Consider the following 22,954-nt stretch of genomic DNA (forward strand, 5'->3'; position numbering starts at 1 on the left):
CCCAGGAACCCCAGTTAAAAAACACTGAGTTAGACCTTTATTACGCAAGAAGAATTTGGGGGCATGAAACAAAAAACTTTTGTGTAGCTGCTCACTTTTCCTTGTATAATATTCACTGACGTGCAATGCATATTGTGTGGGGCATTTCTTCTTTGAATGACTGCACAGTCATAATGTATGTGACTTGTTAGCAATTAGTATAAAAAGTAATTCATTTATTTCTGCAATATAATTTAGAAGAGTAATGTATACAAGACATCAGAATGTACATGAAAGCAGACATTTACACAGCATTTAGTACAAAGCACATAAGACATTTTTCTTCATCATTTTAAGTCTAGTGGAAAGTGTTAATGAATAATGTTACATTGGACTTTGTACCTTTTTGCCTCAAATATTTTAGGAATATTTTCTAATATGTCACTACCAAAGACTATTAAAATATCATACTTTCCTGCTGGATACCGGGTCTCTGCCGCGTGATCCTGTAATATTGAATGAAACAGAGTTACTCTTCCTAGATATTAGTATATCAGCGATTTCACCGATTTAGAGTTAACACTAAGAACAAAAACTTGTGTAACTATTAAGAGGGAGTGTGTGACAGAGCTCAGAAAAACTACATGAGAAGAAATCAATGTTAACAACAGATAGATAGAAACGGGAGATAAAAAAGTGGTTTATCAAAAGACAGAAGGGAAGCCACAGAAGAAATGTTCAATTCTTTTATTTTGACATTCAAACGTTTTATTTACTTGTTTGAAATGTACATTGTGGTGCTGAGCACTTAAGGACCAATTTAAATAAATTGGTCAAAAGTAGCCCATTCAAATGAAGGGGCCCTAAGGTAGATGATAGCGCAGTACCATTTTGTAAATATGCTCTTGTGTTTGGAAATTTAAATAGAAAAGCTGTTTTAACCCTGAAGAAGAAAAAATTAAACTTGTCCCGAGTGTACTTTTATGTACAACTGACTTAGAAAGAAAAAGCAAATGTCTCAATTCACTAAACAGAGAAAACCTTCTACACGTGCGACTGAATGAGCAAAAGTTCTTGCACCAACTAGTCAGGATCTTATGCTGGTATTATCTTCTACATTATACATCACATCTATTTAAACAGAGATTATGCACCATCCATTGGTCATTTTCAAGTGTTAGGTATTTAAATAACTAATATATCTTGTGCGGTTCTCTGGAATATTTGAACATTAAAATGGTAACTAACAAGATCAATTGTGCTTCATGTTATCAAATGACTTACCTTTCCAATCAGTGCCGGAAGCTGTACAGCACATATTCATAAGCAATATTATCTTCAGGAGGAAAGTCACAGCTGCTGTGGCAGGGAAAACCATGGAGAAATGATTCGCCAGCCACATACATCTAAATGAGAAAAATATCACATGGGTATTTAGTTTCATTTCAGTTCTATTGTGAGATCCTTAAATGTAACTTAATATTTTAACGGTATGAATACTTGATTTTTTTTTTATATATAGTGCCAACCAACAGTGTATGCAGCGCTTTACAAAATTACAATATACAGGGAAAATAAAGTACAAATAGTGGGGATAAGAGAAGCAAGTAAATGACAACAGATGCTAAGGGAGGCCCTGCCCCGGAGAGCTTACAATCTAAGTGGTACATTGGGAGATTTGCAGACAGCAGGTATAAAAGTGCGTTCATTAAAGTGCAGCCAGGGAGGGGAAGTGCCTCTGGAGTCAGTAACATACATGTAGATAATGTAATGTGATGTTTTTTTTTAATAGGTATAAAGAGGTTAGTGAAAAAGGTTCAAGACATGACAGGGCGCTAGAGGTAAAAGGGGCAAAGATGAGACATCGTTGGGTCGAGTAATTCTTCCCACTGTGCAGACCATGGTTTATCTAAGAAAACTAACATTATAAACGGTCTCCTCCCTCTATTGTATTTTTTAGCATGAAGAGGAGTCTCTTATTGTACATTAGATAAGCAAGATGGCTGCTTCCAAAGTGGCCCCTAATGTCTCTGTAAGACTTGAATTTAAAATGCATACTATTGTAGGGTTAAAGCATTATTATAAGCAGATACTCACGGAAACCAGAAAAACAATCCATTAAGAAAGAGAGAATAAAGAAGAAAAAAGACTACAAAAGGCATCTTCCAGGGAAATGCCTTGCGGTAATCCATCTTCTCAAAGAGCTGATATACAACTGACCAGCATCTTATGAACACGCAGTCACCGGCATTGGCGGAACTCCAGAGTAGTGTGAGGTCACCGCATGTTGTCACATGATACATTTAAGTACAAACATTGTAGTTTATGAATGATAGCCAATGGATGTAGCACTGGGCTCTGCCTGTGTTTTATGTTGTGTCTCTGATTTTAAGTTTATGAATGATGCCTGTTCTCCGGGTCAGGAATAACCATATCATGTAAATGTGTCTATGAGTTCACCTATTACTTTATTAAAAAAATGCAGTCCCACAAAAGGACTTTTCTCTTTTACAAATATTTGTCTGCAATGTTTCACACATTATATGAATACAATAATATACACTACACATCTGATTACAATACCATGTATTGTAATTTATAATCACATAACAAATATTGTGTTGTTTAAGTTCTGTCCCTACAATTCAAGTACTGCAAAAGCGCAACCTATTTAACGCAGCATATGAGTAGCTCCGTGGCTGATACTTTACACCTCATGCATCGACCTTGGCCCCCTGCAGACGCACTTACCAGAGCACCTTCCTACTGTCTGTACATTCTTCCTACTTACCGATTAGATTGTAAGCTCTCCGGGGCAGTGACTCATTTTCCTAAATGTTAATTTTTTTTGCCTGAAGCGCTTCTTCCCATTATGTGTTGTGTATTACTTGTTGTTTATATGATTGTCACGTGTATTACAGCTGTTAAGGTCTATGTACATTAATGGCGCTACTGTATATAAATAAAGACATACATTTATAGCAGACTTTGGGCCATATTAACTAAGCAGTTGTAAGATGTGTCCAACTCAGGGTGACACTAGGGCCTAGTGACTATACAAAACCGCTACATGGCTCAATAGTGCTACCAACCTGCAGTATGTACAGAGAGAGCTTTAAACAGCATCACGTGGCCGAGGCCGGAACGTGCCAGGATCACTACTAAATTGCCATTAGCATCTGCTGTTCAATGCGCTTTCTGACCCGCTGGCATAGGGAGGATCAGTTTCTATAACGTACACCTAGTTTGGCACAGGTTTTGGATGTCAGCGTATCAATGCTGTGTACCAGCGGTGCGCAAACTGGGGGGCGCGCAAGATTATTTAGGGGGGGCGCAGGCTGCATGCGGGGAAGCCTGGGGGCGGGCAGAGCTGTGCGCGGGCGGCCAAGCAGCTCACAAGCTCCCTGCTGCTGTCTGTGTGTGTGTGTGTGTGTGTCTGTGTGTGTCTGTGTGTGTGTGGTGTCTGCCAGCAGCGGGGGCGGGGCCTTCCCTGCACACAGACAGCCCCTCCTGTGTCTGTGTGTGTGTGTGTGTGTGTGTGTGTGTGTGTGTGGTCTGCCTGCAGCGGGGGGGGGGGCCTTCCCTGCACACAGACAGCCCCTCCTGTGTCTGTGTGTCTGTGTGTGTGTGTGTGGTCTGCCTGCAGCGGGGGCAGGGCCTTCCCTGCACACACACAGCCCCTCCTGTGTCTGTGTGTGTCTGTGTGTGTCTGTGTGTGGTCTGCCTGCAGCGGGGGCGGGGCCTTCCCTGCACACACACAGCTCCTCCTGTGTCTGTGTGTCTGTGTGTGTGTGTGTATCTGTGTGTGGTCTGCCTGCAGCGGGGGCAGGGCCTTCCCTGCACACACACAGCCCCTCCTGTGTCTGTGTGTCTGTGTGTCAGTGTGTGGTCTGCCTGCAGCGGGGGCAGGGCCTTCCCTGCACACACACAGCCCCTCCTGTGTCTGTGTGTGTCTGTGTGTGTGTGTGTGTATCTGTGTGTGGTCTGCCTGCAGCGGGGGCGGGGCCTTCCCTGCACACACACAGCCCCTCCTGTGTCTGTGTGTCTGTGTGTGTGTGTATATCTGTGTGTGGTCTGCCTGCAGCGGGGGCAGGGCCTTCCCTACACACAGCCCCTCCTGTGTCTGTGTGTGTGTGTGTATCTGTGTGTGTGTGTGTGTATCTGTGTGTGGTCTGCCTGCAGCGGGGGCAGGGCCTTCCCTGCACACACACAGCCCCTCCTGTGTCTGTGTGTATCTGTGTGTGTGTGTGTGTGTGTCTGTGTGTGTGTGTGTGTGTCTGTGTGTGTGTGTGTGTATCTGTGTGTGGTCTGCCTGCAGCGGGGGCAGGGCCTTCCCTGCACACACACAGCCCCTCCTGCTCCTGTCCCAGGTTTCAGCCGACATGGGGGACTGCAGTGAAAGTAAGTGTGTCTTATAGTGAAAGTAAGAGAGTGTGAGTGAGTGTGTGTAGGAGACATCTTGAGGGGAGGGGGAGAGACATGGAGAGGTGGGATACATATTGAGGGGAGGGGGAGAGACATATTGAGGGGAGGGGGAGAGACATGGAGAGGTGGGAAACATATTGAGGGGAGGGGGAGAGACATATTGAGGGGAGGGGGAGAGACATGGAGAGGTGGGAGACATATTGAGGGGAGGGGGAGAGACATGGAGAGGTGGGAAACATATTGAGGGGAGGGGGAGAGACATATTGAGGGGAGGGGGAGAGACATGGAGAGGTGGGAGACATATTGAGGGGAGGGGGAGAGACATGGAGAGGTGGGAAACATATTGAGGGGAGGGGGAGAGACATATTGAGGGGAGGGGGAGAGACATGGAGAGGTGGGAGACATATTGAGGGGAGGGGGAGAGACATGGAGAGGTGAGAGACATATTGAGGGGAGGGGGAGATAGACTTGGAGAGGTGGGAGACATATTGAGGGGAGGGGGAGAGAGAGACAAGGAGAGGAGGGAGACATATTGAGGGGAGGGGGAGAGAGACATGGAGAGGAGGGAGACATATTGAGGGGAGGGGGAGAGAGACAAGGAGAGGAGGGAGACATATTGAGGGGAGGGAGATAGAGAGACATGGAGAGGTGGGAGACATATTGGGGGGAGTGGGAGACATATTGGGGGGAGGGGGAGAGACACTGGGGGGAAGGTGAGAGAGAGACACTGGGGGGAAGGTGAGAGAGAGAGAGACTGGGGGGAAGGTGAGAGAGATAGAGAGACTGGGGGGAAGGTGAGAGAGAGACACTGGGAAGGTGAGAGGGAGAGACACTGGGGGGAGGTATGAGAGAGAAAGAGAGACATTGGGGGAAAGTGAGAGAGAGAGAGAGAGACACTGGGGGGAAGGTGAGAGAGAGACACTGGGGGGAAGGTGAGAGAGACACTGGGGGGAAGGTGAGAGAGAGAGAGACACTGGGGGGAAGGTGAGAGAGACACTGGGGGGAAGGTGAGAGAGACACTGGGGGGAGGGAGAGACACAATGGCTAAACGGAGGGATGAAGGTCAGGCAGAGATGGCAGTATTGAGGGGCTTGGGAGGATCAGTTTTGGGGGGCTGAGGGTTCTTCTTTGGGTCAGGGGGGTCACTTTGGAGTATTGATCAGCAGGGGAGATTCATCAGTACCGGCTTGCGTTTGGTTATGGGGGCCCCTGATCCCTGGGCAACATTTAAAACGGGAATAAATAAATAATACATAAAACTGGTAGGTAGGAGTGGATGACACTGGGGAAAGCAAATGGGAGAAGGAAAAAAGGGAGGGGAAAAAAAAGGGGGACGGGAGAGGGAAGTGATGTAGCAAAGAGGTGGATGAAAGCCCCTTCAAATGAATTGCCTTTGTGCACCAGAAGAAAACATATTACCAGGTGCCAGCAAACAATAAAATAAACAGTGATCCAATACTAGTATACTGCCTGCAGCCCAAGCGATTTGTGAACTTGGCTGCAGGAGATTGTATACGCGTGGCGGACGCGTCACAAACCTGGTTTGCTCTCATTGGCTGAACCAGCTCACGTGCGCTGACGTCATGTGATTTTGATTACATCAGGCAGGGGGGGGCCCGAGAAATTTCATGGACGCACTTACCAGAACTCTGCAGACGCACTTACCAGAACTCCCTCCTACTGTCTCTGTACGTTCTCCCTACCTACCAATTAGACTGTAAGCTCCTCGGGGCAGGGACTCCTCTTCCTTAATGTTACTTTTATGTCTAAAGCACTTATTCCCATGACCTGTTATTTACATTATCTGTTATTTATTTGATTACCCCGTGTATTAATACTGTGAAGCGCTATGTACATTAATGGCGCTATATAAATAAAGACATACAATACAATGGATGAAAAGGGCAGTGGAATGGCCTGCAGCATAACCACTGAGCTATAAGACTTTCTGATTTTTTCCTGGTGAATAAAGGCATAGAAACCTGTTCATAACAGCTCGGCTATTCGCACTCAGTTAAGTTCTACTGAGTGCGAATAGCCGTAAGGGGACAAGGGTTCGATTCCAGGCTGGGATGTTTACTGAGTGCGAATAGCCGTGCGGCTATTTGCACTCAACTGTGAATATCCACTGCCGATGAAAAGTGGGGCTCGGCATTAAAAGTTTGCTCACCCCTGCAGTATACAACCCAAATGTTAAATGGGAGTCAAGTCATATGCCCAGATATTTAAAAAATAGTGACAGGAGCTACAATGGTATTAGCTTAATCTGATCTTCAAATAATCCTTATCACATACACAAGTCATGTGCTCACGGGCTCACAGAATCCTGTTTTGCTGGGTTAACAATTCCCAGAATGTGCCTCCTATTCCTCTGAACTGCAACTCCAGGTTGGCACTTTAACTAAAGTTTCCCTTACTACCTTCTCTCCTACAGTACTTCCTGTTGCCTCCTTCTCTGGGATCCCATTTTACATACCCCCCTCCCCCCTTCTTCTACTGCAGTAGGTGCTTCTGTGCTGCAGTTCTATCCTGCCAGTGCAGAACTAAGACTAATGCATGTGGTGTTTCCTCATCTCTAATCAGCTGGGAATCAAAGCAGCAAAACATGCAGCACTGCACAACTGGTGTTTTTTTATTTCTTTCATTACAGGTTTGAAACAGGGGGTCTCTGGAGCTGAACATTTTTATTTTCATCTCCCAGAATCCCCTTCTTCCAGAGCTACTTACCCTCCATAGGTGCTGCCGGTATTTCTGTGGAATTTAAATGTCCAGTTCATGCGGGTCAATAGGAAGCCGCACCGGATGATGTCACGGATTCCTATTGGCCCGCGTGAAGCGAGACATTTAAACGCCGCCATTTCATTAGGTACACAAGTTCTCTGCCTGCAGATAACAGCACCCGTATAGAGGGAAGTATCTCTGCAAGAAAGAGGTCCCTGGAGCAGAAATTCACACAGTTCAGATCTGGAGGGCCCCTGCTTCAATCCTGTAATAAAAACAAAATACAATGTGACATTGCGCAGCGTTATATGTTCTGCTGCTTTAAGTGGCTGCAAAGTATATTTCTAGTCTCAAATATTGAATATTCCTAACAGCAATATTTCTACTACTGAATCTGCCACATCTTCCTTATTAGACAGTTTCAATCAGGGGTGGGGAACGTCCGGCCCGCGGGCCGTATACGGCCCGCCAACTGTTTTGGTCCGGCCCCCGTGAGTCAGGCGGCCGTTTGCGCGCTCGAAAGAAAGGAGGGGAAAGAAGAAAAATAAACTTCCCCTTTCCTGATTGGCTGCCTCGTGTTGGCATATGCCAAGAGTTGTTTTTTTTTTGCCAAGACCCCCCCGTCCCCCACCCACGGAGCACATCCACAGAAGAGCGAGTCTGCGGAGGAAGAAACTTGAATCTCCACACCGGGCAGCAGTTGCGGAGGTGGGCACCTGCACCGATCCCCTCCTGCTCCGATTCCCCCCCCCCCCCCTGCGCACGTCCACGGACCTCCTCCGATCCCCCCCTGCTCAGAATCCCCCCCCCACGCACTTACACGGTCCTCCTCCGATCCCCCCCTGCTCAGAATCCCCCCCCCCTGCTCAGAATCCCCCCCACCCCGCGCACTTACACGGTCCTCCGATCCCCCCCTGCTCAGAATCCCCCTCCTGCTCAGAATACCCCCCCTGCTCAGAATCCCCCCCCTGCTCAGAATACCCCCACCCCCTGCTCAGAATCCCCCCCCTGCTCAGAATCCCCCCCCCTGCTCAGAATCCCCCCATCTGCTTAGAATACCCCCCCTGCTCAGAATACCCCCCCTGCTCAGAATCCCCCCCATCTCAGAATCCACCCCCCCTGCTCAGAATACCCCCTCCCCCGCTCAGAATCCCCCCCCTACTCAGAATCCCCCCCCTACTCAGAATCCCCCCCCTACTCAGAATGCCCCCCTGCTCAGAATCCCCCCCCCTGCTCAGAATCCCCCCCCCCTGCACACTTACACGGTCCTCCGATCCCCCCCTGCTCAGAATCCCCCCCTGCGCACTTACACGGTCCTCCTCCAATCCCCCCTGCTCTGATTCCCCCCCATGCGCACATCCACGGACCCGCCCCGCGCACTTACACGGTCCTCCTCCACACACAGGCTGCGTCCTCGCTAGCGCTGAGCGTGCGGCGCTTGGCGAGGTGACTTGCATATATATATATATATATATGCGAGCCCCCGCTCACGCGATGCGTAGGCGCGGGCACACACGCTCATCGGCGCTTAAACAAATTTTAGGCGGGGACGCTGCAGGGGAACCTAGAAAGTTTTTGAAAAAATTGTTTACTCAAGCGCCGGTGAGCGTGTGTGCCCGCCGCATACGCGTGCATCGCGTGAGCGGGGGCTTGCATATATATATATAGGAGGTAATAAAGAACCATAGGCACTCCGTCTGAATAGAAAAATTGGGTGCAAATCCTGTACAAATAAATAGGCAATACGATACCGCACGTGGACAAATATCAGAGGCAGCACTCCAAATGAATATCAAAAATCCTGTATTATTCAACATATCTGGATATGATGTTTTGTTGAATAATACAGGATTTTTGATATTCATTTGGAGTGCTGCCTCTGATATTCGTCCACGTGCGGTATCGTATTGCCTATATATATATATATATATATATATATAGTTATACGTTACCGTTCCAAGGATTGGTAAACAAGAGACAGCACTCAATGTTGAAAATCAAAGTGTATTAGTGAAAGCAAAAATACATCCAGAAACCCAACGTTTCGGTCCTACAGAATGGGACCTTCCTCAGGGGGATATTGCCCCTGAGGAAGGTCCCATTCTGTAGGACCGAAACGTTGGGTTTCTGGATGTATTTTTGCTTTCACTAATACACTTTGATTTTCAACATTGAGTGCTGTCTCTTGTTTACCAATCCTTGGAACGGTAACGTATAACTACATTCTCTATATGGGACGTGCACCTGTAGCTTACCAGCACCTATTGGAGTGCCAACTGCCTTATCTGACTATATATATATATATATATATATATATATATATATATATATATATATATATGCAAGTCACCTCACCAAGCGCCGCCCGCTCAGCGCTAGCGTGGACGCAGCCTAATCCCAGCATCATTGGTCTCCTTGACTTCATACAAGTTGTATGATTAACTTTTGCAGAGCCCCCATAAAATGACTGTGTGATCTCATGCATCTCAAGTTGTCACTTCTTGCAGCTGATTGTGTGTGATTGTGTGTGTGTGTGATTGTGTGTGGGTGATATTGGGTGGGTGAGTGTGTGATTTTGTGGGTGGGTGAGTGTGTGTGGGTGAGTGTGTGATTGTGGGTGTGGGTGGTTGATTGTGTGTGTGTGGGTGGGTGATTGTGGGTGAGTGGGTGGGTGAGTGTGTGATTTTGTGGGTGAGTGTGTGATTTTGTGGGTGAGTGTGTGATATTGTGTGTGGGTGGGGGTGTGGGTGATTGTGTGTGTGGGTGATTGTGTGTGCGTGTGGGTGATTGTGTGTGTGGGTGCGTGTGGGTGATTGTGGGTGTGGGTGGGTGAGTGTGTGTGGGTGTTTTTGTGGGTGAGTGTATGTGTGTGTGGGTGAGTGTGTGTGATTTTGTGGGTGTGTGTGTGTGATTGTGTGTGTGGGTGGGTGAGTGTGTGTGGGTGATTGTGTGGGTGAGTGTGTGTGTGTTATTACCCCGAACCTCCCCCCACTCAGGTGTGTGTGTCTGAGAGAGAGAGTGTGGGTCTGAGAGTCTGAGAGACAGTCTGAGAGTCTGAGAGAGAGATAGTGGGTCTGAGAGTCTGAGAGAGAGAGAGTGGATCTGAGAGAGAGTGAGAGTCTGAGAGAGAGAGTGAGAGTCTGAGAGAGAGTGAGAGTCTGAGAGAGAGTGAGAGTCTGAGAGAGAGAGAGAGAGAGAGAGAGAGTCTGAGAGAGAGTGAGAGTCTGAGAGAGAGAAAGAGAGAGTCTGAGAGAGAGAGTGGGTCTGAGAGAGAGAGTGGGTCTGAGAGTCTGAGAGAGTGTGTCGAGAGAGAGAGGGTCTGAGAGAGAGTGTGTCTGAGAGAGAGTGAGTCTGAGAGAGAGTGGGTCTGAGAGTCTGAGAGAGAGAGTGGGTCTGAGAGAGTCTGAGAGAGAGTGAGTCTGAGAGAGAGAGTGGGTCTGAGAGTCTGAGAGAGAGTGTCTGAGAGAGAGAGAGTGGGTCTGAGAGTCTGATTTCCCTACCCCCTGCCCGATTTGTGTGTGTGTGTGTGTGTGTGTGTGTGTGTGTGTGTGTGTGTGTGTGTGTGTGTGTGTGTGTGTGTGTGTGTGTGTGTGTGTGTGTGTGTGTGTGTGTGTGTGTGTGTGTGTGTGTGTGTGTATGCGCACAGACACCAACCCGCAGTCAGTCATAGTCACCCACCACCCAAGAGTCAGTCAGTCACCCAAAGAGAAGCAGTTCCAGCCATCACATTAGTGGTGAGTTCATTAAATGTTTGACCAAATATAGCAGGCTAATTTTTAAGTTGATATGATTTTATAAATATCAAAATGGCCCTTGGCAGAAAAAAGGTTCCCCACCCCTAGTTTAAATGGTTGTGTGTTTGTGTATATAGAAGAGAAAAGGAAGTTCTTGTTAGCAGTTTATTGAATTAGAAATGTCCCCTCATAGTATACGTAGGGGCAGCGCTTACTGCATGAAGGTGCATACTGTACTAAGGAGGAGAGAGTATAAAATACGCAGGAGGAGGGGTGCGTGGTGGATTCTGATTTTTTCCAACTCTTGCCAAAGAGGCTGGGAAGTGCCTGATATAGCAGAGATCGTCTGTGATTGATTAGTTTCAGGACAGCAGAATGAAAGCCTAGGCAGGAATTCCTACTCCCCATGTGACAAATACAGCCTTCCACTTGTCAGTGTTTTCTAATACAATTATTACAAGAATAAATCATTAATACAGTCAGCCTGCTCATTTTTAAATGTAACCTCAAAAGATCAGTTTCATCAAGCTCCGATACAAGATATCGCACCCGATCAAACTGCTAATGGCTTGAATTACAGTTAGCCAGGACCACAGACAGACTTCCCAGGGCCCAGGACTATGGTTAGGAATGGGACTCCCCCCTCCCCCCCCCCCACACCAACCCCGTGTCAGCGGTCTTGCGAACTCCCCTTTTAAAAATCACCTGCCCTTTCAATTTCCCCCTCTCTCACTTACCCCTCACCCTTTCTCTTACACTTAGGGTGACCAGATGTCCCAGTTTAGCCGGGACAGTCCCGTTTTTTAAGGTCTGTCCCGGTTTTTTAGGGGCTGTCCCGGCTGCCTGATTTACTTTAAAATGTCCCGGTTCTTTGTGGCTGTCCCGGTTTTGACCAGAGAAGGTCGGGGCAGCAGAGAGCAAGAATGCAGGGAGGAGAGCAGAGGCCGGTCTGACTGCTGCTGCAGAGGGTGGGGGCGGGGTTAGTGACAGCGGAGCCTCAGCAGTGAGAACCGGAAGTGAGGTGGCTTCCCCCCCAACCAAGCTCCACAGTGAAAGGTAGGACACCCCCCCCCCTCCAGCTGCTCCCCAGAGCTGGTGTCAGTGTCTCGGTGTCTCAGGACAGGGTCAGTGTGTCAGTGTCTCCGTGCAGGGTCAGTGTCTCAGTGTAGGGTCAGTGTCTCAGTGTCTCCGTGCAGGGTCAGTGTAGCTGTGTCTCAGTGCAGGGTCAGTGTCTCAGTGCAGGGTCAGTGTGTCATTGTCTCAGTGCAGGGTCAGTGTGTCAGTGTCTCAGTACAGGGCCAGTGTGTCAGTGCTGGGTCAGTGTCTCAGTGCAGGGTCAGTGTGTCAGTGCAGGTTCAGTGTCTCAGTGCAGGGTCAGTGTGTCAGTGTCTCAGTGCAGGGTCAGTGTGTCAGTGTCTCAGTGCAGGGTCAGTGTCTCAGTGCAGGGTCAGTGTGTCAGTGTCTCAGTGCAGGGTCAGTGTGTCAGAACGGGGTCAGTGTGTCAGTGTCTCAATGCAGGGTCAGTGTCTCAGTGCAGGGTCAGTGTGTCAGTGTCTCAGTGCAGGGTCAGTGTGTCAGTGTCTCAGTGCAGGGTCAGTGTGTCAGTGTCTCAGTGCAGCGTCAGTGTGTCAGTGTCTCAGTACAGGATCAGTGTCTCAGTACAGGGTCAGTGTCTCAGTACAGGGTCAGTGTCTCAGTACAGGGTCAGTGTCTCAGTACAGGGTCAGTGTCTCAGTACAGGGTCAGTGTCTCAGTGTGTCAGTGTCTCAGTGCAGGATCCGTGTCTCCATGTCTGACTGGTAGCAGTCAATTGGAGGCTGTGGCACCTCCCCCCAGAGCTCACTTCTCCTCCTTCACCTTTTTAACTTGGGAGGTCATTTCACTTGCTGCAGGAACAAGACCTATAATGGTTCTTCCCCTCTTACAGAGGCAAAAGGAAGGGTTCACAATGTAGTGTAGGACCTGCATTATTTTGGTTATACCTTGACGTTGGTATGCAGGCTTATGACGCCTTTGGCCAAAGGGTTAACTAAATAACCAAGTATTTAATTTTATTATTATTATTATTGAAGTATTTTACTTTATACTTTTCATCATATATGTTTTGTTAATTTGATGTGATGGGTGAAAATCATTAATTGGATGTAGCATTGGGCACCCCCTGTCTCTTGTTGTATACCATTGCCACGCTCAGTAGCTCTCTGGTTGACATAAATATATATTCATCATGTGGTGGGTGTGGGAGTTTGAGCTTGCTGGGAATGTGTTTTTATCAGTGTCTCAATACAGGGTTAGTGTCTCAGTGCAGGGTCAGTGTCTCAGTGCAGGGTCAGTGTCTCAGTACAGGGTCAGTGTCTCAGTGCAGGGTCAGTGTCTCAGTGCAGGGTCAGTGTCTCAGTACAGGGTCTGTGTCTCAGTGTCCGTGTCTCATTGCAGGGTCAGTGTGGCAGTGAGGAGAGCAGAGGCCAGTCTGACTGCTGCTGCAGAGGGTGGGGGCGGGGTTAGTGACAGCGGAGCCCCAGCAGTGAGAACCGGAAGGTGGCTTCTCCCTCAACCAAGATGGCTTCCCCTCCCAACCAAGGTCCACAGTGAAAGGTAGGACACCCCCCCCCCCCCCCCTGCAGCTGCTGCTCAGAGCTAGTGTCAGTGTCTCAGTATCTCAGTACAGTGTCAGTGTCTCAGTGCAGGGTCAGTGTCTCAGTGCAGGGTCAGTGTGTCAGTGTCTCCGTGCAGGGTCAGTGTAGCTGTGTCTCAGTGCAGGGTCAGTGTCTCAGTGCAGGGTCAGTGTGTCAGTGTCTCGGTGCAGGGTCAGTGTGTCAATGTCTCAGTGCAGGGTCAGTGTCTCAGTTCAGTGTCAGTGTCTCAGTGCAGGGTCAGTGTGTCAGTGTCTCATTGCAGGGTCAGTGTGTCAGTGTCTCATTGCAGGGTCAGTGTCTCATTGCAGGGTCAGTTTGTCAGTGTCTCAATGCAGGGTCAGTGTGTCAGTACAGGGTCAGTGTGGCAGTGTCTCAGTGCAGGGTCAGTGTGGCAGTGTCTCAGTGCAGGGTCAGTTTTTCAGAACAGGGTCAGTGTGTCAGTGTCTCAGTACAGGGTCATTGTCTCAGTACAGGGTCAGTGTCTCAGTGCAGGGTCAGTGTCTCAGTGCAGGGTCAGTGTCTCAGTGCAGGGTCAGTGTGTCAGTGTCTCAGTACAGGGTCAGTGTCTCAGTGCAGGGTCAGTGTCTCAGTGCAGGGTCAGTGTCTCAGTGCAGGGCCTGTGTCTCAGTGTCCGTGTCTCATTGCAGGGTCAGTGTGGCAGGGAGGAGAGCAGAGGCCGGTCTGACTGCTGCTGCAGAGGGTGGGGGTGGGGTTAGTGACAGCGGAGCCTCAGCAGTGAGGACCGGAAGTGAGATGGCTTTCCCCCCCCCCCCCAACCAAGATGGCTTCCCCTCCCAACCAAGTTCCACAGTGAAAGGTAGGACACTCCCCCCCTGCAGCTGCTCCTCAGAGCTAGTGTCAGTGTCTCAGTATCTCAGTACAGTGTCAGTGTCTCAGTGCAGGGTCAGTGTCGCAGTGCAGGGTCAGTGTGTCAGTGTCTCAGTGCAGGGTCAGTGTGTCATTGTCTCAGTGCAGGGTCAGTGTCAGTGTCTCAGTGCAGGGTCAGTGTGTCAGTGTCTCATTGCAGGGTCAGTGTGTCAGTGTCTCAATGCAGGGTCAGTGTGTCAGTACACGGTCAGTGTGGCAGTGTCTCAGTGCAGGGTCAGTGTGGCAGTGTCTCAGTGCAGGGTCAGTTTGTCAGTGTCTCAGTACAGGGTCAGTGTGTCAGTGTCTCAGTACAGGGTCAGTGTGTCAGTACAGGGTCAGTGTGTCAGTGTCTCAGTGCAGGGTGGGTGTCTCAGTACAGGGTCAGTGTCTCAGTGTCTGTGCCTCAATGCAGGGTCAGTGTGGCAGGGAGGAGAGCAGAGGCCGGTCTGACTGCTGCTGCAGAGGGTGGGGGCGGGGTTAGTGACAGCGGAGCCTCAGCAGTGAGAACCGGAAGGTGGCTTCTCCCCCAACCAAGATGACTTCCCCTCCCAACCAAGCTCAAAAGTGAAAGGTAGGACAACCCCCCCCCCCCCCCTGCAGCTGCTCCTCAGAGCTGGTGTCAGTGCTTCAGTGTCTCAGTGCAGGGTCAGTATCTGTGCAGGGTCAGTGTGTCAGTGACTCAGTGCAGGTTGTTTACCATGCTATGCCTGATCTGAGCTTATACACGGTACAGTGCCTAAATATACATGTATTGATACATGTATTGATATCTATTAAATAAAAGCTCACTCCATAGCATCTTCCACACAGGGGTGATTGTGACAAATCTAATACAGAGTGCTTTTCCTGGTAATGCACAGGTTAATAAAAGCTTCAATCAGACTTAGAACTTTTGCAACTAATTTTGACAGATTTACTATAAATCATTCTTCCTGGCAATGACCAGGTTATTAAGAATTTATATTAGTGTTAGGGACCCTTGAGGTGTGGTCTGCCGTGCAGTGGCTCAGGGGCTTACAACAATTTGGCCAAAATGTTAAACTAAAAGACCATTTTATTTAATAAATATCAATACATGTATATTTAGGCACTGTACCATGTATAAAGTTTTGCTGGATGTGCATTGAGCTCTGTCTGTGTTTCATGTTCGTCTCTGGTTTTAAATGTATATTGCCATGCTCAGTAGCACTCCTCTGTGACACTTATACGCTTATATATGTGTTGTGGTTATTTTGGGTGTTCAATATGAGCTTGTGGGTGTTCTATATGTTTCATTATTACAGAACAAAAGAATCAATCATGACGGTGGCCAGGAATCGGGAGTTTATTGAATTTGACTCCATAAAACTACAGCTGTTCCCAGATCTGGCTGCAATCACGCTTCAAAAATGCAGAAACCTAAAGAAGATCACAAAATCCTGTGCAACGCTAGCATCAGATATCGCTGGGGCTTCCCCTTCCGCCTCATAGTCCTCAAAGATGGCACCCAAGTCTCAATCAAGGATCCAAGCGAGGCCTCCAGCTTTCTGACGAGATTGGGTCTGCGGGCGGGACCAGCAGAAGCGCAAGAAGAGGGGTCGACCCCAAAAAGAGACCAATCAAGATGGGTTAAAGTGGGCGCTCAGAGTAAGATCACGATATCCTCCGGAGACGGCGACAGGAAACCTGAAGGTTGATCGAGGAGCCGGACAAAGTTCTCCTCTGCAAGTTAACCTTTGAGATAAGTGACTCTGTAATGGGACTGCTGGCATTTTGGACAGTGGGCAATAGGTACCCCTATGTATGATCCAGATCCACGTCATATATCTCGAGCTCCTAGGAGCCGAGAACACGATCATACTATTGCAATGCTACACGCCAGAGTCGCCGAGGTAAAGATTTGAATGTTTTTATGCATGTTTACAATGCTTTCAAAAATTAACGGCTCAACCAGTTAAATTTAGGTTCGCTATATCGGAGAGTGGAGGGCAAAGTATGTTTTTTTCAGATAAGGGTATGTTGCCTATTTTGTAAATGTGGGTTCTTGGGGCTGCGGAACGGCGGCCACCGGTGTTATTTCACTGGTGTTTAACCCGAGTTAGTGTTTGACTCAAGTCGTTAACCTGGTCAGACACGAGTCCTAACCATTGGAGCCACTTAGTGGCCTCAAACGTTTTTCCTTTAAAAATTTTATTTTTGTTCATTTACTGTTGTCCCCTTCCCTCGTGTGTTTCACCTCCCGTCACATGCACTTCTCAGGTTCATACTCATCAAGTTACGGTTTGTTAACAAAAGATAAACAATCTATACACAGCCAACTCCACAATGGATTCCCTTAAGATCATGTCCCATAATGTTAAAGGGCTCAACAGCCGGGAACTTATCGTCCTGACTCACCGGAACCTAGATGTCCAGGTTTTGGGGAGTGCAGGTACTGTATATACATAAAAAGATAAACACAAGCAAATAGTGCAAATATGTTTTTCAAAGTCTCAATTTTCAATAGATCCTTAAACAAATCCAAAGAAATTTGTATTCATACATTTCTTAGTATAGACGTGTACATAAAGGTATCTTTGCCCTGTAACATCAAACTTTGTCAGCATTTGTATATATGTATACAGGGACAAACATTTCTGGTGCTTATAACTTGCGGTGTTGTAAACCTTAGTGGATTAGGGGGCTAATTCACTATTTTGCAGTAATAAGTATTTTTTAGCTCTTGTGATAAATCTATATTATTACTTGCGGTTCGGAAATCCAGTATCATGTCTGATGCACAGAAACAGAACGGTGATCACAGAAGGTCACCAGGGCCCCTGAAAATTGCACTCAAAGTAGGTCACACTAATGGTAGTACTGTAGTATGGCCAATATAAAAGCTTAAATAGCCTAACCCTACAAATAGGGCAGACCGCTGTATGGTCACACATGAGCACAATCAAAAAATAATCAAATGTTTAATATATTAGCAATTTAAAACCAGACGAAACACTAAAGTACTTCATAATTAATTAATTCATTAAAATCCCCCTGCGCTGGGTGGAGGCAGATATGTAAGGTGTGTGCATAACAATAACTGTGTCCCTCACATGTAACAATACAGCAGATCTGAACATTAGCACATACACCCTGCAGCAATTAAGACAGTTGTAGCATGTCAGTGCTGTGGGTGGGAGAGAAAGTGTGCAGGGTTTGGGTATACAGAGCCCAGGGAGAACGCTGTGCTATACACTGGCTGTATAATAAACCCTACGGCCTGTTTCCCGGGCAGCACAGACAAAGTGCACATATTGGGACTGGGAAACAGGTCGTACGGTTGAGGATCGGGCGACGACGCGCACGGCTCTGACATAATGCAGGGGATCTATGGGGCCGGCCATAGTTCGCGCGAGCGCGCACGCGAGGCAGTGCAACGGCGCGGCAGATTTTTTAGTAGGCAAGTGAATTTGTTTTTGCCGCGTGACGGCCGGGTCACGTGAGTGGTTCAGCCAATGAACCAGGCGAACCAGCCTCTTGTTGTCACGGTCACACCTCTACCATGCCTCCCCGTCGCTGTGGATCTCAGGCCACAGATAGCTCGGCAGACAGGTGCGCACAACGCCATGCGCTCTCCATCGCACACGCACGCTCACTATATCCAAGGCCTTATGTAACCCTGTTTCACCCCAGAACACAGGAAGCTACCAGTGCTGCCCTTATACCTGTTGCCTCCAGAAGTCTGAGCCTCTGCCACGGAGAGCCTGGGCTGTATTCTTACTATGGTGCAGCGCCTCCACCTGTGAGGGATCCCAGCAGAGCGGAAGAAGCCCCCAATTAATTGAACACACACAGATATAAAAATGGATAACCCTTTACTGTATGGAGATATAGGATATGACTTTCACCCTTATACTATAGTGCTTAGATCCACAACTACCCCACAACTCGCAGGGCCTTTTCCCAAACCTTTATTCTCAGCACCGTGTATCCCACACCGTGTCCACAGTGATGCGTAGTCCCTTGGCCACTTAGCCCAACAGTGTCCCCAAAGAAGCCACCCTTATAGGCGTGATCAGCACCTGCGTTATACCGGTTTGTTGGTGCACTTTACAGACTGTACCTGCCGGGCGCTCCAGCACCCGGTCCGCAGAGGCTTCAAAAAGGATCCGCCGATCCCCGCTCCTCCGCGACGTCTGTCAGGAGTGATCCCACCCGGGTAATGTCTCTCTCTCTCTCTTGTTGGTGAGGTCTGGTCCCAGACCTCTCTTCTGGGATTGCAGCGTCAGCTGTGTCCCTAACTATCCTGCAGTGCTAAGGGGATCCGATCCCTATTCTAGGGCTTGTCCCTGCAGCAACCACAAACTATTCAATGACTTAGGGCCTATCTGGGGTCTAGGGTGTATGCTGGCCTAGTGCCGAGGCTACTTGCCTCCCTGCACGGACCCTCTATCCCCTATCCCTGCCTGGCACACACTGGCTCACCTCATCTGGGTGTTATGACAATATCCTCTCCTCCAGGGAAATCCTAGAGCCCTATTGGCCGATGAGCAACAGGTGACCGCCCCCGAGGCTCATGGGACCTGTAGTTCCAACTCCAGAGCCTGTTCCCATTGGCTGCCACTTCGCGCAATATCTCCTGCACAGGCGCGACTTACTACTGACCGTAGTGCTAGTCTCATCCATTGCGCATGCGCAAACTACAAAATGGCGGCGCCCTGCGCGCTCGGGCCGCCGCGGAGCCTCTGAGCGCCTGAACACTTCCTGCACTCTGCCCCCACCTTTCTGAGGAGTCCCTTCCAAACGAGTACCCTCGCACCATGTGACTTTGTAGGGTTACCTTTAATTTCATTATACCACTGATATCACTGTATTTGGTCCATCTTCACTGAGGGGATTTTATTTACATTGTACATAGATTATTCACGTTGTCAATTATACATGTGTTAATAAAATGTTACTATTATTTTTTTATATATATATATATATTTAGTGGGGTCTCCCGGAACCATCCATAGCTCTTATAGTCTTGATATTTGTTTGAGTATGATACTGTGAGCTATTTTTGCCTAACACACCCCATTATAAGGCACGAGTGCAATCTGAGAGGGACTCTTTTGTGTGATCCCTTTTGGGAGTCACATATAGTTGTTGTACATACAGTAAAGCATTCTAATCCCTCCTGCACCGCCTTACAACATCATTATATAGTTATCATTGTATGGGGTTAAGCAAACAGGCTTTCTTTGTTGTGTGGGGGCACCCAGTTATCCGGAACTGGTGCATCTATCTTGACACCTGGGACACCAAAGAACTTTGGAGCCCAATGGTACCGGCCGGTACCGTCCGTTATGTGGACATGGACTTTAATGTACACTGTTATATTTATTATGTTCCACATTTATATTAGGTATAGTGGTATCTACCGATACCAGACGGGGAGTGTCCTGGAACAGGATTATGTTTTTTCTCTGCTCTCCTGATGCCAGCACACTTGCCCTGAAATTAGATGGTTTTTCTCCCTGTTAAATGATTCATGTCACTGTTCCCTCCCTGGTTTGTATGTTGCCTAGTAGCTACAGCACAGACCCCTGTTAGTTTCTCCCAGAAACCATGGTTGTATAGTTAGTCCCAACTATATCCTGTGTGGATCCAGCAGTCTGTGAGTACACACCTCTTACTGCCTCTCCCATACAAGGCATTTTTTATTTACCTCTCCCCCACATATGCCACTCACCCACAGTTTCCCTCATCTGTTGTTATTGTTTCTTTGCAATAAAAGAACACAAAGAAAGGACATTGTCTGCATCTAAAGGGAGTGTGTTAACCTGCCTGACCCTACTCCTTAGTTACAAGGCGCTAAAGGGCCAGAACAATAGATATGTTCATAAAAACGTTGGACATCTATTTAGAAAGGAAAGGTATACAGGGATATAACAAATAAGTAAATATGGGAAGGATTTTGATCCAGGGAGTAATTTCATTTTTAGAGTCAGGAAGGAATTTATTTTTCCCCTTCTGAAATATAATTTGATGATATTTCACTGGGGTTTTTGTTTGCCTTCTTGATAAATACAGTTGTGTGAAAAAGAAAGTACACCCTCTTTGTTCCTTAGTAGGTCTTAAAATTAGGTACATACAACCTCAGCTGAAGAACACATGACATATTACACTGTCATAATTTATTTAACAAAAATAAAGCCAAAATGGAGAAGCTGTGTGTGAAAAACTAAGTACACCCTTACTGCTCCCATAGGAATTAAGATGCTAAGTAGCAGACAGGTGCTGCTAATCAAATGCCCTTGATTAATTGATCATCAGCAAGTGTGACCACCCCTATAAAAGCCGAAGTTTTAGCAGTTTGCTGGTCTGGATCATTCAGGTGTGTGTAAACAAAATGCCAAGGAGGAAAGACATCAGCAATGATCTTAGAGAAGCAATTGTTGCTGCCCATCAATCTGGGAAGGGTTATAAGGCCATTTCCAAAAATTTAAAGTCCATCATTCTACAGTGAGAAAGATTATTCAAAAGTGGACAACATTCAAGACAGTTGCCAATCTTCCCAGGAGTGGACGTCCCAGCAAATTCACCCCAAGGTCAGACCGTGCAATGCTCAGAGAAATTGCAAAAAAACCAAGAGTTACATCTCAGACTCTACAGGCCTCAGTTAGCATGTTAAATGTTAAAGTTCATGACAGTACAATTACAAATATGGTTTGTTTGGAAGGGTTGCCAGGAGAAAGCCTCTTCTCTCTAAAAAGAACATGGCAGCACGGCTTAAGTTTGCAAAGTTGCATCTGAACAAACCACAAGACTTCTGGAACAATGTCCTTTGGACAGACGAGACCAAAGTGGAGATGTTTGGCCATAATGCACAGCACAAACACCCCATACCAACTGTCAAGCACGGTGGTGGAGGGGTGATAATTTGGGCTTGTTTTGCAGCTACAGGACCTGGGAACCTTGCAGTCATTGAGTCGACCATGAACTCCTCTGTATACCAAAGTATTCTAGAGTCAAATGTGAGGCCATCTGTCCGACAGCTAAAGCTTGGCCGAAATTGGGTCATGCAACAGGACAATGATCCCAAGCACACCAGCAAATCTACAACAGAATGGTTGAAAAAGAAAAGAACCAAGGTGTTGCAATGGCCCAGTCAAAGTCCAGACCTCAACCCGATTGAAATGCTGTGGCTGGACCTTAAGAGAGCTGTGCATAAACAAATGCCCCGCAAACCTCAATGAACTGAAGCAAAGTTGTAAAGAAGAGTGGGCCAAAATTCCTCCACAATGATGTGAGAGACTGATAAAGTTATACAGAAAACGTTTACTTCAAATTATTGCTGCTGAAGGTGGTTCTACAAGCTATTGAATCATAAGGTATTCTTAGTTTTTCACACATGGCTTTTGTTAAATAAATCATGACACAGTGTAATATGTCATGTGTTGTTGTTCATCTGAGGTTGTATTTACCTCATTTTAAGACCTGCTAAGGAACAGATGATTATTATTATGTCCCGATATGTAAAACTATAGAATTCAAAGAGTGTGTACTTTCTTTTCCACACAACTGTATATTGCAAGTACAATATAGGATAACGTATCTGTTGTCTAAATTTAGCATAGATTGAACTTGATGGACGTATGTCTTTTTTTCAACTTCATCTGCTATGTAACTATGTAACTATTACCCTTACTCGGGCATATCACCACTATAATTTTGCATATTGCTTTGAGTTGTGATGTCTGATAGTGATCCCTTCCCATGTCTACCTGAGGCATCTCCCACTGGCTTTGTGCTTTTCCCTTCATGTTTTTAGCATTTTTGCATTTTCTTTCCCTTCTCCCAGGAAACTGGCTAATGTCTCTCCTCTATGCCCTTAAGGGCCCAATGACATTTCTCACTAGTAACCTGCTTCTTTCAATATATATATATAAAAGAAAATAGCCAGCAATTTGACTTCTAGTGCTGTCTGCAATCCCCTCAATGTCTAAAAGGAAAAAGGCTTATCCGCCAGACCTGCCATCTTCTCCTTTTAGGGCTCGTTGTCAAATTCTAGCATCTGCTGGCACTGCTCAAATCTCTCCCTGGCGGCCCAATGCTATTCTCATGCCTTTGCTGTCCAATTGCAGTCTTTTTTACGGGAGTGGTTGAAATTCTTCTGTTAGTTACTTACTTAATTTATTCCCAGCGGTAAACTAATCCCAGTGGATTTTTGTTGCTCTGTTGGGCACTGTCCGCGAGTTGAGGGAGGTAAGAAAATGTTTGCACCTTTATATATGCAGCCCTACATATATGATGGTGGGTAACAAAAAGGCCAAAGCTATTTAATTATTTTATTGGAGATAGGCAGTAATCTTATTGCCAATTCTTGGAGTCATACGTCTCTACTCCCTCATCATTGGCTGGCTGTCCTATATATGCCCAGCCAGTCCTCTCTCAAACTGGCTGAGCATAAACATTGGTTTATGTGTCTTGTGCTTACCTCAAGTTACTTGTTGGTTCTTGCCTTGCCTTGTCTTGCCTTCCTGTTGGGACCTCAGCTCGTACTTCTCCTGTCTTCTCGGCTTTCTTGATCTCGGCTCGCTTCTGAACTTCCACTCTCTCCTCGACCACGGCTATGGATATACGACG

General features: G+C 47.2%; 1 protein-coding gene across 1 annotated transcript in view; it reads right to left on the reverse strand.

The window, feature by feature from the left end:
* Positions 1–22,954, reverse strand: part of LOC142471029 (uncharacterized) — a 42,642-nt gene that overhangs the window by 6,936 nt on the left and 12,752 nt on the right. Inside the window, exons 8-9 of the mRNA XM_075577827.1 lie at positions 1,264–1,385; positions 451–485 (exon numbers count right to left, since the gene is read on the reverse strand). Coding sequence (XP_075433942.1) covers positions 451–485; positions 1,264–1,385 — 157 coding nt within the window. The remainder of the gene's footprint in view (positions 1–450; positions 486–1,263; positions 1,386–22,954) is intronic.

This window comes from Ascaphus truei, chromosome 20, assembly GCF_040206685.1.
Source record: "Ascaphus truei isolate aAscTru1 chromosome 20, aAscTru1.hap1, whole genome shotgun sequence".
Classification (NCBI taxonomy): Eukaryota; Metazoa; Chordata; class Amphibia; order Anura; family Ascaphidae; genus Ascaphus; species Ascaphus truei.